Source organism: Anastrepha obliqua, chromosome 1 (assembly GCF_027943255.1).
Source record: "Anastrepha obliqua isolate idAnaObli1 chromosome 1, idAnaObli1_1.0, whole genome shotgun sequence".
NCBI classification, from domain to species: Eukaryota; Metazoa; Arthropoda; class Insecta; order Diptera; family Tephritidae; genus Anastrepha; species Anastrepha obliqua.
The window spans coordinates 33,757,315-33,774,263 of NC_072892.1; the positions used below are offsets into that span (position 1 = coordinate 33,757,315).

Consider the following 16,949-nt stretch of genomic DNA (forward strand, 5'->3'; position numbering starts at 1 on the left):
TATCCTAACTTTAATAAAAAAAATCGTTAATTTTGGACATCTTTCGCATTTTCTTCTTCCATTTAACGCATTTTCTTCTAGACAATATAGCAAGCATTGAATAAACAAAAAAATACTAAAACTTGTTAAGATATCTCGACGCAATTTTGTTTCCTCCACACTGTACATATATAAACTGCGACGTCATGATAACTTTTTGTGTGATTTTTTTTTTTTCAAGTAACGATAATATGTTTTCCTGTTACTACTTGTAAGCGGCAGAACTGTGCCTTGCCTTGCCTTGGCTGATGTATGTGAAACACCTAATACAGGGTGGCTGATGAAAGCCGCTACCAAAAAAAAATTGAATAACTTTTTTTCTTTTTAAGTTATCTGTTCCATTTTTGTTTTAATTTGCAGATTGATCTTTAAAATTTATTAAAATGGATAACTGGGACACGCAAACAAGAATTTGGATAGTCCGCCGCTATCACGCACTGGAGTCCGTAGTTTTGGTACAGAGAGAGTACAGGCGGATGTTTGGCGGCGATCCCCCGAGCAGATGGACCATAATGAGACTGGTGAATAATTTTGCTGAGCAAGGAACAGTCGCAAGAAGGCCTTGTCATCGAAACCCACCAGTTCGGACGGAGGAAGCGATCGCTGCTGTAGCTGCAGCTATACAAAGCAATCCAAGGGTTTCAACAAGAAGCTTATCTGCTCAACTTGGTGTCAGCCGACAGTCTTTGCAAACAATAATGCACAAAGATTTAGACTTATTTCCCTACAAAATTCAAATGGTTAACAAACTGAATGCAGCAGACTTGCCGATTCGCTTGGAATTTTGCCAGAAGATCCTGCAAATGGTGGAAGAAGACCAAAACATGTTAAACTGCCTTTTCATGTCTGATGAGGCCCATTTCGATTTAAACGGCAATGTGAACAAACAAAATTGTCGAATATGGAGTACTTCTAACCCACAGATACTCCACGAGACGGAATTGCATCCTCTTCGCGTGACAGTGTGGTGTGCGGTTTCTTCACGCTGCATTGTCGGGCCTTATTTTTTTGAAGAAAATGGTCACACCGTTACGGTTACTGGAGACCGTTATTTGAAAATGCTGAAAGAATTTTTCTATCCAGAACTACGCCGAAAGAGAATTCCTTTCAACTCTGTGTGGTTTCAACAAGATGGGGCAACGTCTCACATAGCCCAGACTGTTATGACAGAGTTGCGACGAAAATTTCCCAATAAACTGATTTCAAGAAACTCCGAATTTCGTTGGCCCCCCAGGTCGCCTGACCTTACTGCACCTGACTTTTTCTTGTGGGGTTTATGTAAACAAGAAGTTTATAAAACAAAGCCAACAAATTTGGATGAACTAAAACAATCCATTCGGGCAACAATTGCGGCTATTCCTGTCGCAACTCTCAAAGCAGCAATGAACAACTTTTTACTAAGATGCCGCACTTGTGTCAACGAGCATGGGGGGCATTTAAATTCAATTATTTTTAAAACTAGTTAAGCTACATTTAATAAAATTTAATGACCTTCAACTTGAAAAAAAAAATAAATGAATTCCATACACTAAAAAAAAGTTATTTGAGTTTCTTAATGTAGCAAAATTCATCAGCCACCCTGTAAATCCTCATTTATAAAAACCAAGGGTTAAGGTGTCAATTCAAGATGAGCAGCACTGTCGAATTTTTTGAAAAAAACAACTGAATGCTGAAGTAGTGCCTTCGCAGAAAATTGCAAAATGGCAAAAAGCTTGCATTAAAAGGGTTGCATATGGGCGAAATAGTTTGGTAGTAGTACAGTCGATTGATCGTTGATTGGCGTTGCATTTCAATATTCTATTGGAAATATTGATAAAAAAGGCATTTAGAGACAATAGTTTAGAGCAAAAGTTGTACTCTTGTGTTCGTATCGTATATCAAGTTGCAAATCAACACACGTAGTATTTTGCTACACCCTTGATTATCGCGCGCCACTTTGTGCACACTGACGCCAATTCATGCGCTTTTTCCTTTGTCATTTTCTTTCGGTGCTCATTTTGAAAAAGGTAACAAATAGAACCGACGCCGTGCTTCGTGTTTGCTAGTAATTAGTCGAAAATTGCATAAATTCAAGAAGAAAAAAAATTATAAAGTGTGTTTATTAAAATCATTGAATATTTAATATATTTATTTGAATATTTGTTATGAAATAGTTGCTGGGAAGTAAAAATTTCGTTGAAAACATCGTTGGTACCAAATATTCGCATTGAGAAAATCAGTCACGCACGCATACATACACAAGTAAGCGGCGTCAATCACAATCAAACAGCGAACAAAAGGCGGAAAGTGCAAATTATATCGAAAAAATGGAAGATGTAAAGAAGCGTATCCAAGATGAAGATATTGAGAGTGGAGAAGAAGGTGGAATCGCTTCAACTGGAAATAATAGTAGTACGACAATTCCTAAAAAGCGTGGCCGTCCTTCCAACCCAGACAAGGTGAAGAAGATGCCAAGTGGACGAGGCCGTGGTAGGCCAGCTAAGAATTCGACAAGCAGTGTTGCCGGCAAAAAGAGCGCCGCTGAACCGGTTTCCGATGATGATGCGCCGGTAGCTGCAAATGGTGGTGGTGGTGGGGGACGTGGCCGCCCTCCGAAATCTGCAAAAGGACGTGGTCGCCCAAAGAAGCAAGCGCCAGCATCCGAAGAAGATGATGAGGAAGCTGGTGTAGATGGTGAAGATGATGATGAGCAAAGTGACTACAAACCAAGTGGCCGAAAAGCGGGACGCAAATCGAAATCACCGAAGAAAGTAGGAAAACCAAAAAAAGCAAAGAGCGAAGACGAAGATGACGGTAAGTGTGTGAATACAGTTTGAAATCTAACGGTGGATAATACATACATATCATTTTTTTTTTTATGAAATATTTAGAATCTGGAGAGGAAAAGCGTGTTGCTGGACGCGGCCGAGGTAAAAAAGCTGTAGCAACTGGAAAACGACCAACATCGTCTGCCGCCAATGGAGGAGTGCCGAAGAAACGAGGTCGACCATCGGGCTCTAAAAAGGTAGCCCCTGCTAAACCTGGTCGTAAACCCGCTAAAGGAGCTGATTCGGACGATGACGATTCACAGGATAAAGACGATAACGATGATATCGAATCATCCGAAGAAGAGCAGAAGAAATCCAAAAACAAGGAGGATACTGAGGACGATACGGCTGCAAATAGCAACGAAGATGACGATGATTTGGCAGATGGTGAGGAGTCCGCCGCTTAAAGCCGATAAAACTAATCATGGATTAAGATACGGCATACAGAATTATATATGTATTAAGCAAATCATCAGTATAATTCAGTAGCATATATACATACATTCAAAACAAAAACATCTCTTCATATGCATTTATAAAACAACAGTTAAATAAAAAATAGTCATAAGTTTGAAAAGGTTTGCATTCAGCTATTTACAAACGAATCGTTTCATTATATATATCATCACAATAGAAATGTATGCATATTGAGGAACATTAAAGTTCCGTGCCACCAACATACATATACATTATTTAACAAATTTAATTTGGTGGAGATTTATTTAATTTATACAATTTGCTCACCAATATTAGGAATTGGTTAGACTTCTTTATTTGGTTTTTTCATTTTATTTTTTAAGCATTGTTCGATCATCTCGCTGTATTTGTAGCAAGTAAACATCTTTTAAATAGCAAATACATTTGATTGTCAGCCGCTGTAAACGTTTTTGAATAAACTTTCCATGTGCAACCTTATTTTATATGCTGTGTTGAATTTTTTAATTAAAATCCATTAATAGATCGGCTTTTAGTTTATAATTGTACTGCAAAATCGTTTAAGTTCATATTCGTTGTACGCTTCGGGGCATTATTATACAACTTTAGTGTTGCGTGGAAGAACCCATTTCGTTATTTATTGTCGACGTATCCACCGTTGACCAGCGCATTCGTACATGACTCGGCGAAAATAAGTATTGGATTCGATACCCACTAGAATAAGTAAAAGTATACATAAAGAAGTCAATCAGGCAACATAGAGCCAATTATCATCAGCACGGACCTTGTTGCTTTGTTCTCACGACAATCGGATCTACGTAACCCGAACGTCCCGGATTTATATTCGGTCAAGGACTGTCACTTCAGCAGCATTGCCCATATATATATGTATGTATTCAGATTCAAGTGGAAGAAGAGAGCACTTTGTCGTGACCTAATTGTAGAAGTGGTGGGTGAGATAATGTGAATATAGCAAAAATTAAAAAAAAAACAGTTCATCAATAAAAAATTGGGCGTAACCTACTACTAGGTATTTGAGTGAGCTCCTCCTCCTAGTTGTGGTGTGCGTCTTGATGTTGTTCCACAAATGGAGGGACCCCTACAGTTTTAAGTCGACTCCAAACGGCTTTTTATGCGGAGCTGTTTCATGGCAGAAATATATGATACTTGAAGGTTTGCCACTGCTTGCCGAGGTGCGACCGTTATTACAAAAACCAATGTTAGGTTAGGTTAATTTGAACAAAAAAGATAATACAAAATATAGAAAGAACATAATTGTTTGTTTAAAAAAAACTATCTATTAAAGGTGTTAGCACAAGAACAGCAACAACCAATAAAATGTATTTTGTTTTTGCAATTTGTTGTACTGATTGTCAAAATTTCTATGAAAATGTGAATAAAAAACAGCCCACTGTGACAAATGAAATACAAAATCGCTAAATCAGTTGCTTTAGTGCCACCACAAAGGGGAAATTCTCCTTGCCTGATATCCTGAAATATTTGAAGAATTATTGATTACAAAATTGTGCCTATCAGAGAGGTATGGCGTTACACTGCAGTAGTTACGTCAGAGAAATTTGAAAATGCGACCAAGTATACAAGAAGAAGAAACTACACAAACAATTCACGAATAAGCTGCACAAGCGTGAAGTTGCACACACAGCGATTTTGCCGAATTCACCGGGAGCGAAATAGCGGTACGAGATGGACGTCACCTTTGTATTCTATACATCATTATATTCGGCCGAGAACTGTCAGTCCGTACATCAGTTTGCAATGTCCACAAAATTTAAAGGATTTTTTTAAGAGGTGCGCTCGTTTTTTGAGATTGCATAAAATATGGCAAGAATATTATTTTATTATTTATACAAATCGCCAATTGGATATCGGTAGTATAGCTGATTTGTTTTTTCTTGCGATTTAGTATTTTGAATGTAAAAGTGAACTGCTTCTTTATTGTGGCTTTGTTTATTTACTCACATTCCGACATTCAAAATACCAAATTGGTAATAAAAAACGATTGTTGTTGTTGTTGTAGCAGCATAACATTCACCGTACATACATACGGGGAATGCTGCTGGAGTGACAGTCCTTGGCCGGTTATAAATCCGGGTCGTTTCGGTAACTTAGAACCGACTGTCGTGGAAACGAAAAAAAAAACGCCAAGCTGTTGACAGAGAAATAGCGCACTTTCCCACAATAACATATAGTGATGATTATTTTCGCTGGATGACCTAGTGAACAGTTGTTTTTGCACAAATCTATTCTTTTATTTCAGTATTATGTTAGGTTGAACTGGTTAAATTTCCGTCACGTTTTAAATAAACAAAAACAACGCAAAATAGGTAACAATTCAATACCTATAATTACGAGGAGCTCTAATAAAGGAATTCAGCACAATTTGAACTGAACACTGAAATAGCTCACTTTTATCTATCTGCAAGAAGAAACAGAAATTAGTTATTTCAAAATTTGTTTATTAATTCGTTACCTGATTAGTATTTGGTTGAGCGAATAATTTTTAAAAATTGCTTCCCAACTGCGAAGTAAACATTATATTCTCCAAAGTAATAGAGTTTCACGTTTCCTGTACTCCTCGCCATAGTTCACTGGCATTTATGATACAATATTTTTTTTTTGTCCAACGTTAACCTTAGTTTCGTTCCACAGATTTTCAATGGGGTTAAGTTTGGGCATTTTTTTCTTCTGCAAGCCGATTTTTCACCACTTTTGCTATATGCTTGTGGTCGTTATCGTTCATGAATGACCAGTTTAGCAGTATGGATTCAAAGGATTATGGTTCCATGGCATTTTTGAGAATATTAAGATAAGCTAACTTATATATATTGCTATTTATTCTCACTATTGGTCTAATTTCATTCGAAGAAATGATCCGCAAACATTCAAGTTAACCCCACCGCGCTTTACCGTCAGTCCGGTGAGGTCGATAAGAAAATCATATTCAGTGCTGCCATTAGGCGGGACTCACAATCAATGGCTGCCATCCAAAAAAATGTGCCAGCTGTTATTGAACATTATATAATATTAAAATTCGAGCGCTCTCAATGAAAACCCTTTTATAGTATAAACAATTAGTTTACATCATAGGGGGTATTTCTTCACTCGGGACCCCTATTAACTCCCAATAAATTCAAAACTAAATAAACTACTAATAAGAATTCTTATATAGAGGAAATATTTAATGAATTAATGCACTCGGCGATATATATTAAAAGTGTGGCAACCCTTTTTTTGAAGCTTCACCAGATGATTTTTATTGCCAAGCAACCGGCTAATGATGCGCCAGGTTCGAGATGCTTAAACAATCGAAAGAGTCGTCATCGTCATCGCAAAAGTACAATCGAGTGAACAATCGACTCGTTGCTCAACAGTACCATCGAGATGTTTTTGGATTGTTTCGAGTCCACTGATTTTTATCTTATATTACATATACATTAATTGATTATTATGAGGAGATTTAGATTTCATGGATTCGGAGTATTTCTCCGAGACAACCTTCTCGATAAATTTTATATTTGCCTATTTTATGGCTATTTGCCTATTCTCTGGTAAAAAAAAGAGGTTGTCTGTAAAGTCGGTTTACTGACGATAGTTTAACGTGATAACGTCATAAGAAAATACTGTTTGAATGGTTGCATTTTTCAAAAGAAAATTTTAATTTTATTTGTTTGATAGATATTTTGTATGGATATAGAGAATGAGTTAACATTAACATAACATAATATACTTTAACATAACATAACATAACATAACATAACATAACATAACATAACATAACATAACATAACATAACATAACATAACATAACATAACATAACATAACATAACATGGTGTTCAAGCAAGGTAACAACGCATGAGCAAGATAACGACGCATTTTTTGGTGCGTGCAGCCGGCTACATAGAATTATAAGACGTTATCACGTCAAAAAATAATAATAACATTAAAACAACAGGTATTATTAACAAACGTTTTATTTTTTTTTTTTATCGTTTTATTTTAAATTCTTCAAGTAAATCAAATTAATAATAATCAATAAGAAGGCATATGCAAATACAAATACGTGAATTTATATTATATATGTACATATGCGCATATACATACATATATACGCTCACTTAAGTAGGAGAGAGCAAGATGTCGAACGTTGCCGTTCGTTTGCTTTGTTTGCTTTGTCGTTCGTTCCGCGCTTTCACTTGCAGTTCATTCAAGGTAACGGCAATGAGCAAGGTAACGATACATGAGCAAGGTAACGGCAATGAGCAAGGTAACACTAATGAGCAAGGTAACGGCAATGAGCAAGGTAACGACATATTTTTTCGTGCGTGCAGCCTGTTAAATCGAATTATAAGACGTTATCACGTCAATATGTTTAGATAGGTGTTTGCGCCGCGTATGCATGAGTGCTGGGCACGATGCAAGCACATGTTTGGCGGTTTCATCTTTCTCATTACAGAACCTGCAAGTTCCTTTGGAGTGTATTCCCAGGTTAGTAAGATGACAATTCAATCTACAATACCCCGCCAAAATTATTCTTATTTGATTCCATACAATGTTAAATTTGTATACCGTTAAAGTTACCTATCATTGATTTTGATTGCGAAAAACCCAGTAGATTGTCCCAGTATGATCTTCTTTGTCGTTCCTGTACTTCCTCATTAAGAGAAAAGAAATTACAGCCCCTTGACGGCTCCTTTTGCGGCTAATTTAAATGTTATTTCGCTGCCAGTAATTCCTATGTGTCATGGGACAGAAAGGATACGTACTTGACTATTCTGGTCCAAGTTATTCAGCTCATTAAGACATTCCTGCACCCGTTTTGATTTAAACTGGAAAGAGTTGAGAGCTTCGATTGCTTCATGGCTATCAGTAGAAATGCTTCGGTTGTTGTAATTGCGTCCAAGGTTAAAGTAAACATATCTTTCTAATGTGTAGACTATTAGACTTGATATACACTTGTATTAGCGTATGGCCTAGCTCTTCCGAGTATCATTTCCATTGAGATTTCAGGGATCGTTAAAACTTTGTTAGTGTGTTTGTTACTTTTTGCATAGGTCCGACTATGGTTCGATATACGGACTGAGGAAATTTTATTGAAAATATCGTTTTCCTATTTTATTACTATTCGCAACACTAAAACATATTGTTTTAAGTTTCTTTGTGAAAAGAAAATTTAAAAGAAATTAAAAAGTACTTTCGAGGGGCCCATTCACACAAGAATGTAACTAATGACTACAAAAGATGAAAACATCGGCTACAAAAGAAAACATCGATAACCACGGAGATGTTTGAATAATCGACAGAATCGACTAAAACATCTCGGACTCGCCCATCACCACAACCGGCAAATGTAAACCAAGCGGCTTACATCGGTTACATCGAACTTTTTTATCAAATAAGTGGAGTTACTCGTGAAACGGCATATTAGAAGTTCCAGGAGGGACGAGAAAAAGCCAAGCATTTTAAAATTATTATAAAGGTGTGAATCAGTAACTCTATAGAAACTACAACGTTTACATATTTAAAATTACAGGTGGTACATGAGACGGTAAAAATGCAACGAAACGCTACCAAAGATCAGCAAGATAATTCAATAAATTCCGACACTACCACCCCAAATTCGGATGAGAGTAAGCAACCACCTCGTCGAGGGAGACCACGGAAGCTGGGCAAACAAAAAATTTCGCACTCCATTGTTTCAACAGGCAAAGGACGTGGCCGCCCCAAAAAACAACATGCTTCAACTGACAAATTGGGAAATGATGCGGTAAACGATATTAAAGGAAGACCAACACCTATTCTCCCAACCAAACGTGGTCGTCCAAGAAAGGAGAAGGTTTACAGCGATAGTGAAAATTGTGAGCACTCTGTCACTCACTGGTACATTTGCTTAAGTGTTAAAAGTGTGTTCTACCTCTTACAGCATCATACCATGAGAAACCAGATTATGAAGAACGTCGCCCAGTAGGCAGACCGTCCACTGGCGCAGTGAATTTGAATATTGTTCGTACGGGTCGCGGTCAGGGTAGGCCAAAAAAATCAAAGCAACCTATTCGTCCTATAGCGATACCTGCACAATCTAATGCTAATCAACCGATTAGAAAACGTGGTCGACCAAGCAAAGGTGGAGTACCCTATGAACGCACAGGTAAACCACGTGGACGTCCTAAGCTTCTTAATACAACCCTAAATACCAGTGGTGGCCAGAACCAGGAGGAGAAAAATTAGAAGTACTGCCGCTATACAAAGGCGTAATGGGAAGCCAAGTCGCCTGTCAGCTATATTAGAATGCAACTTTTGAGCACACTGGCGAGCTTCAAAATGATGTACGATTTGACCTGACGGATAAATAGACCTGATATAACACATTTTTTCAACTTTAACACCCTATTGTCGGGGGAACAACCGCCACCTATCAAACCAATGAGTACCTCTTTAGGCTCTCACAATATATTTTATTAAAAGCCAGTTAAGCTTTTAATTTCCTAATATAGACATACCAAACGACATTTTTTATTTGTTACGCGAATTTGAAGTTTCCATATTTTCAATTGGATTTGATTTTATCGCTATAGCCCTTGATGCTCCGGCTTTGCAGGTTTTTCCATAACCAAAAGATATATGTATATGTACATATTTCATTCGCATTGATTTATTTTTTTGCACTAATTTTTCGCGTAACTCATTTTGTTTAAATGTTTTTTTTTCATGATATTCTTTCTTATTTGTTTAATGTAAAATTCCGAAAAATATACTAAACTTATAAAATATTTTTTGAAGGTTGAAGCAGAAAGAAAAAAAAAAAACTTTAACTGCAATGTCTGCCTACTGAAAATAATGTCATTACTAGTTGGCACTTTATATCATTACACGTTTAAAATGTCAAAACATGTAAACAAACAAATTAAAATGGGTAAACTAATTTTTAAATTGACATTATAATATGTTTCTTATCAGAACACTACAAATTCAATCAATCTTTTATCACTTAAATACATTTTAGTCAAAAGCAAAGTGTATTAATAAAGTGCCAGATAACTCGTATGTACCCTTAAGTAACCTCATTTGGGCAAATAAAAATAAAAATGTATTTTTTAATAGTTTATGTTTCTCTTCCAAATTAACCCAATCGTTTTTCATATGCAAAAATAAAACATAGGACTTGTTCGAGGCACGTAAAAAAACGGCAGTATTAGCCGCTGTAACCGAATGAGTTGGTGCGTGATTGGTGCCTAGATTCGAAATACTGGGAATAAAACACCAAATGATAGAAAAAGTAGTTTTCTAATTTATTGTATTTATGCCATGAAAAAGCTCCTTAAAAAAACCATACGTCGTTCGTAAAAACTGTAGGTCCTTCCATTTGTGGAAAAACACCAAGACGCAGACCATAAGTACGAAGAAGAGCTCTGCCCAACACCTAAACAATGGGTGTAAGCGCCAATTATATGTACAGGAATGAGTTTTGACATGTGAGGAATTAGTTTTGACATTGAAAATTAATTCAATTTTCGATTTAAATAGAAAGAAATAGTACCCTTTATTTATCTTTAACTTCTTTTTGTACTGATTCATATTTATTCACAATATTTAAAGGGAATTAATAAAAATAACTTCAAATTCTTTAGGAAAACAACAACTAAAGCAAAAAAAACAAATAACACAATTTCAACACTGCCAATGAATTGTTTTTAAAAACTTTAATACAGGCCTTTTTTAATAAATACATAATGTAAATACGTAATACTTTGCAGGCGGTTTTTCATGGAATGAACCAATTTGTTTACGGCGTATATATATATATATATATCTTATATCTTATCTTATATATATATACTGTGAATTCTCCTCAAACATGATGCTCGGGGGTTTCTGGGTTCGCTGCTGAATATAAATATTGAAGGAAATTGCTGAAATTGGATTTTTTTTTTCATAATACAGGATTTTTTTCACAGTAAAACTTTTTTTTCTTCTGGAGAATTGGAAAATCTTTTAATAATCACTTCCTTTTTGTTTGAGATTTGGAAGGAATGGCTTTTTAGTATTTAAAAAGTGCCACATGACAAATTAAAGTACATGAAATAAGCTTTTATTTCGGCATAGGGAAAAATTTTTTTTATAAAAACTGTTCTGGCAGATGGGGGTGTCCGTATGTATATATATACATATATAATTGGCACGTACACCAACACCGTTTTGGGTGTTTGGCCGAGCTCCTCCTCCTATTTGTGGTGTGCGTCTTGATGTTGCTCCACAAATGGAGGGACCTACAGTTTCAAGCCGACTCCGAACGGCAGATATTTTTATGAGGAGCTTTTTCATGGCAGAAATACACTCGGAGGTTTGCCATTGCCTGACGAGGGGCGACCACTATTAGAAAAATGTTTTTCTTAGTTTTGAGATTCGAACCTACGTTCTCTCTGTGAATTCCGAATGGTAGTCACGCACCAACCCATTCGGCAACGGCGGCCGCTTACGACGTATACGTTCGGTATATTCTGCCATTTCTCTATTATTGCAGTTTTTAATGCTGCTGCATTCTTTGGATGTATTTTAGCGCCTTTTTTCTTCAAAAAGGCCCACAAATTTTGAATCATGTTTATGCCGGGACTCTGGGCTGATGTATTTATAACTTTACCGTAATTATAGAGAAGCCACATCTGCTCATTATGGTCCTTATGGTTTGGATCGTTATATTGGTAAAATTTAAAATTTGGTTTATTCTCAGTGATAACCCCAAATTTTTTAGCACTGCCAACTAATTTTTTTTTTTTTTTTTTCAATATACATATTTATTGTTTGGCATCCATTGTGCCGTCAATAAACACCACGTCTCCACGTATTACTGTTAAAACAACAACAACAACCACGTCTCCTACTACTTAACTTGAAATTCACCCCCAAATCATAACGGAAATATTTCTAAATTTTATATTTCGATTTTGTAAAGCTGTCAAGGGCTTGCGCCATACTCTAGTCGGTCCATCGTTGTAAGTGGCCATAGTAAATGCTCAATATCTTCGTAATGCCGAGGCGAAATTTTTTATCGAGTAAAGAAAACACTATGATTTAAATAGTAATAGCAATAAAATTATCTACTTTTTCAAAATTTTGATAAACGAAGAGCGACAGCTATTAGAAAAAACTTTTCTGTCAATTAGTGTTTCGTGCCCGAGGTTTCGAACCTGTGTACTTTTGATTTTGATTTGCAGTCACACATCAATATTCGTCTACGGCGACCGCCCGACCCTATATAATCATAAAAATGTTAAATCATAAGTACACACTCAATACATCTGGCAGCATCTATAATGAAATCATATAATTTTTAAGCAATGCTAACTAATGTGGCAGCACTCCCAAACAAAGAAACACAGAGTGTTTGCAATTTGTGTAGTAAAGAATTTTCGCAACACGAGTAGAAAGAAGTTTTCACGCCGTTGCGGAAAATTCTTGTGTTGTAAATTTTATTAACTAATTAAATAGTAAACCCATACAAATGATCTACATTTCACTTATGCAGTATATTTAACTAAAATTGGTTTTCTGTGAATCTTCAACAAACATGGCATAAAAAGTGTTCCGTTGTTTAGAACTGTGTAAATTTCTGTGAGTCTTTAATGTTGTGTTGTTTGTATACTTAATGCAAGCAATGTGTTGTTGCTGTCGCTCTTGAAGTCGCGTTTTTTTTTTTGCAAATATGTACCAATAAAAACTAAAGTAAAAGAAAACGCTAGAGCCGAAAACGCCGAAAGATATAAAAGCTTGAAAGACAACAAAATGTATTGAATTTTATTTTGAAAAAAAAAGCAAAATCTATCAGAGGATAATCCCAAAGCTACGGCGTGAGTGTTTTAATCAAATAAAGACAAGTTAGAAAGAAATTTATTGAATGATTAAAGTGAAAAGACAACGATTAACAATATCAAAAGCGTCAAACATTTCTGTCATAGTTGTATATTGTTCAGATTTGTTGGTTAGTGCCGCAGAGTAGAAGGATCAGGATCGGCAACGGTACGAAACGGATAAGATGAAAAGTAAAGTTGATAAGTGAACAAATTGGAACTAGACTAAGAGTAAATCTGCAGGAAGTGAATTATAATCATAAATGTGCTTTTTCAAACATTATTGCAACATTTTTGTACTGCAGTGTGTTATATATATTTGAAAGGCAATCGTCTGAAATAGAAAAAAAGACCAATATGCATTTAGAATGAATATGTGAAAAGGAAGGATAGCAAAACTAATTGGTAAGTCTGTACTGGAACACTGCTGCAAAGAGGCAGAAGGTTTTCTTTTACAAATAAAACACAACAAAATTATGCAAAATGATTTTTTATCGTGGTTTTTAGTATCGTAAAGCGTATCGTATCAACAAGGCGGTAACAGTAGAGCAACTGATTTTTAAAATTTTGAATGAGAGCAGATTAATCTCTAAATTGTCAACCTATATTTACCGTTTACTTTATTCATATCTACACTATTTTAAGTTGGATTTTACAAATAGTCAATTGAATTTTACTCTTTCTAATATAAAATTTACCCTTTATAAACATCAACTAGAAATGGTGTTGAGCAGAGAATTCAAAGATTCATATATGAACTCAGATAGCGTTCAGTGAGCTATGGCCTGCCGATCCACGGTGAAGATCATACGGAAGGTGTGGCCAACATTAGCTCCTCAATCGGCTATCAGCGATTTTTGAAGAAATCAGCTAATTTGTTGACGTAACAATGCTATGACAGAAGTTTTTTTACAACAGCGGCCGGCAAAAATGGAGGTTGAGGATAAACGATAAAATCACCTATCGCCGCTCATGTTACATCGTTGCCGTCGGAAAAACTACTGATTTTAAGACTGATGGTATGCAAATAATCTCACTTTGCACATTTTGATTTCATTACATTCATCTCTGTCTTAGTCAAATCCCCTGTGACGTAACAGCCAAAATTACTCTCAAAATTTTGCTTCGGATGGCCAAATCTTGTTATCGTACCTTTCTTGCTGTCGATCACCGGCCTAGAAAATACAAACAACAACAACACACCTTTGAAAACTTACATATCGCACTTGTTACGTTAAAGCGTAACAACTCAAAATCTGAACATTTTCAGTAGAGACAAAAAACTGTTTCCGTAAATATTAATAATATAGGTATTACAAGGGGAAAAATATGTAATTGCACGAAAATATCATTAAAAACAATATAACGGTTGTTTCATTCTTATTTGTTTAGTAGTTGCGCTAAAATAACAAATTTTTGAGTTGTTACGCTTTAACGTAACAAGTGCGATATGTTCTTGGATATCCTAGAAGTTTTAGGCAACAACAAACTACACGCCATTACTGTTTTTGCTCTGCCTGCTTATGCATATGCCTTGGTCTATGGCATTTATGCTTGAAACACCCCGAACCCTCTGGCAACACAGGATTGCTATTTAAAAGTTTTCAATGACTATTTGGCACAGTTAGGGCTGTATACGATTTATAACGCGTATGATTTTATTCATCAGCTCATCGTTTCGGCCTTATTGGAATAGGCCGTAATTTTCACGTAGCCCCAGAGAAAGAACTCCAAGGGTGTCAAGATCGGCGCTCATTTGACTTCGTTGTTTCGTGAGATAATTCGTCGTAAGACCTTCTTTCGCAATAGAGCCATTATCTCAGTCACTATGTGGAATGTGGTATCGTCCTGATAAAACCGCCAATTTTTCAAGTACGCATAATTTGTCTGCAGATTGTTGATTCAGTAGGCCGGTTATGTTGACTGAAAAAATCACGCAAGGCTTGAAATGCACTTCCTACAGAATGACCATTTTCATAAAATGTTTGTGTGACCTTTATGCGGTGTTCAACTGAGTATCGCTCCAAAATTCCACTGCGTGATAACATTTCAGCAAATACAACAATTGCATCCGCTATTGTCAAATTTCAGCTGAACTAATAAGAGGAAAGAAAATACAAATACGTTCTCTCACTTTGATACTCAAGCGCCAATCAATTGAAGAAACAGCACCACCTTGTATAAATTCGATTTGCTAAAGAGTGTAGCATCAATCAGTGTTGCCGCTGCAAATTTGTAGTGGTGACTATATATGATTTTAAAAGTAACTAAAAGCTTTCATTGCAAATATAAATTTTTACGTTTATTTTTTCAAATTCAGGAAAACTAAAAATAGTTAAGAATCACTTTCAATATCTGCATATACACCTAATTAAGTCAGTTTATATTTTCACAGTTATCGCAATATTGCACTGGAAATGCGACTGGGTAAAGTGCTTCGAAAATTTTCCTAACCAATGCAAAAGTGTATTGATCTATAATGGAGAATATTTTGAAAACCCGATTTTTTGTGCATTCTTCCATTGTTAAGCCAGTATTATAAATAGCAACCGTCGTATAAATAATCTATACTATAAAGGTGAATGTCTGTACGTTGTCCACGCATCACTACGAAACGACAACACCAAATGACGTAAAAATTTTTATACATTCATATTTTCACCCAATGAAACCTTCATAGGCATGTTTTTATGATGGAACTCCCTTTCCACAGCCCTCAGGCCGCGCCACCACTCTCATTCGTCACTAATAATCGAATATTTGCTTAAATTTAATCTAAAAAATCTTAGTTTGCTTTATTCTTTGAAATTATTGTTTGTAATTTTTTTAAATACATATCCTAAATCCCTCAAAACTACTCCTACACGAGCGGGGCCGCGGGTTAAAGCTAGTTTAAAATATATCAAAGTTAGAAAATTAAAAACCAATTTATGATAAAATGTGGCAAATGGTCAAATATACATATAAATATACATCTGTATGTGTATACGAATAATTTCTTTGTGTGAAAACTTAAGCGCCGTTTTCCTTTCCGGGTACTATGCGCAACCTCAAGATATCAGATAACAAAAATATATGTATGTATGTATTTTCAACAGCAAATCCGAAGATATAACAAATAAGTTAGTAATTATCAACATCGCATGGATAAATATGTACATATGTATATACCTACATACCATAGGCATGAATTGATAGCGATTTTTACTATGAAGATAAAATTTAGATACAATTTAATTTTGAAGCATTATCATCAGATTTTGAGAAAATTAGCGGTAACCTAACCTAACAAAGATCCCTGCGATTCTTTTCCAATTCTAGACTTTTGTTTAGTGAAGCCAGGTTGTCACCCAAGCTGAAAAAATGCGCCTAGTAATCTTTCAAAATATTTAATATTTGACTAAAGTGGCATTTATTTAGTGACATACATATGTATGTGTATTTAAAATTTACAAATGTTTGGTCTTAGGCATCTTATATATACATATATATTTATTTATATTTCTTATCATGCAATGGCATTCGCTTTATTTATATGACTGCTAAAATGCAAGCATCCACAAGTCTTATTTTTCACTTTGTGGCAACACTTAAAACAACATATAAGCGCACACAAAAAAATTATTTTAATAATATGCTCTCACTGCTTCCTTGTTCTTTATTGTTTATACAAATTTTTCGGTGTTTAGCAAAATTCGTTTTGTTTGTTGTGCTAGTCTGATATGCCCACGATTTCGTGCATGCGTTTGTGTACACACGTTGAAACAATAACAACTAAGAAGCACTCAAAGCAAAATATACAA

At 35.5% G+C, this 16,949-nt stretch overlaps 3 protein-coding genes and 1 long non-coding RNA gene across 5 annotated transcripts in view; 3 read left to right on the top strand and 1 right to left on the bottom strand.

The window, feature by feature from the left end:
- Window positions 1-1,756: 1,756 nt before the first annotated feature.
- Window positions 1,757-3,761, top strand: LOC129253029 (nucleolin-like). 2 transcript variants are annotated; one of them, XM_054891254.1, is made up of 3 exons: window positions 1,757-2,045; window positions 2,193-2,832; window positions 2,910-3,761. In XM_054891254.1, exons 2-3 carry the CDS (start codon window positions 2,346-2,348, stop codon window positions 3,251-3,253), a joined length of 831 nt encoding a protein of 276 aa, XP_054747229.1. In that variant the 5' UTR covers window positions 1,757-2,045; window positions 2,193-2,345; the 3' UTR covers window positions 3,254-3,761. The 2 variants fall into 2 exon arrangements, with proteins under 2 accessions (XP_054747229.1, XP_054747230.1); XM_054891255.1 differs by lacking the exon at window positions 1,757-2,045 and adding an exon at window positions 2,062-2,131.
- Window positions 3,762-4,165: 404 nt separating this feature from the next.
- Window positions 4,166-10,047, bottom strand: LOC129253031 (uncharacterized). The gene is made up of 3 exons (XR_008583691.1): window positions 9,802-10,047; window positions 4,306-4,462; window positions 4,166-4,215 (listed from the first exon to the last, which is right to left on the bottom strand). It is a non-coding gene; the product is annotated as an uncharacterized LOC129253031 (long non-coding RNA).
- LOC129253030 (chromosomal protein D1-like) lies at window positions 8,635-10,399 on the top strand. The gene is made up of 3 exons (XM_054891256.1): window positions 8,635-8,780; window positions 8,835-9,159; window positions 9,225-10,399. Exons 2-3 carry the CDS (start codon window positions 8,856-8,858, stop codon window positions 9,527-9,529), a joined length of 609 nt encoding a protein of 202 aa, XP_054747231.1. The 5' UTR covers window positions 8,635-8,780; window positions 8,835-8,855; the 3' UTR covers window positions 9,530-10,399.
- Window positions 10,400-12,722: 2,323 nt separating this feature from the next.
- The window catches only part of LOC129240892 (maternal protein pumilio-like), a 148,223-nt gene continuing 143,996 nt past the window's right edge, over window positions 12,723-16,949 (top strand). Inside the window, exon 1 of the mRNA XM_054876963.1 lies at window positions 12,723-13,551. The gene's annotated coding sequence lies outside the window, so the exon portion shown is untranslated. The remainder of the gene's footprint in view (window positions 13,552-16,949) is intronic.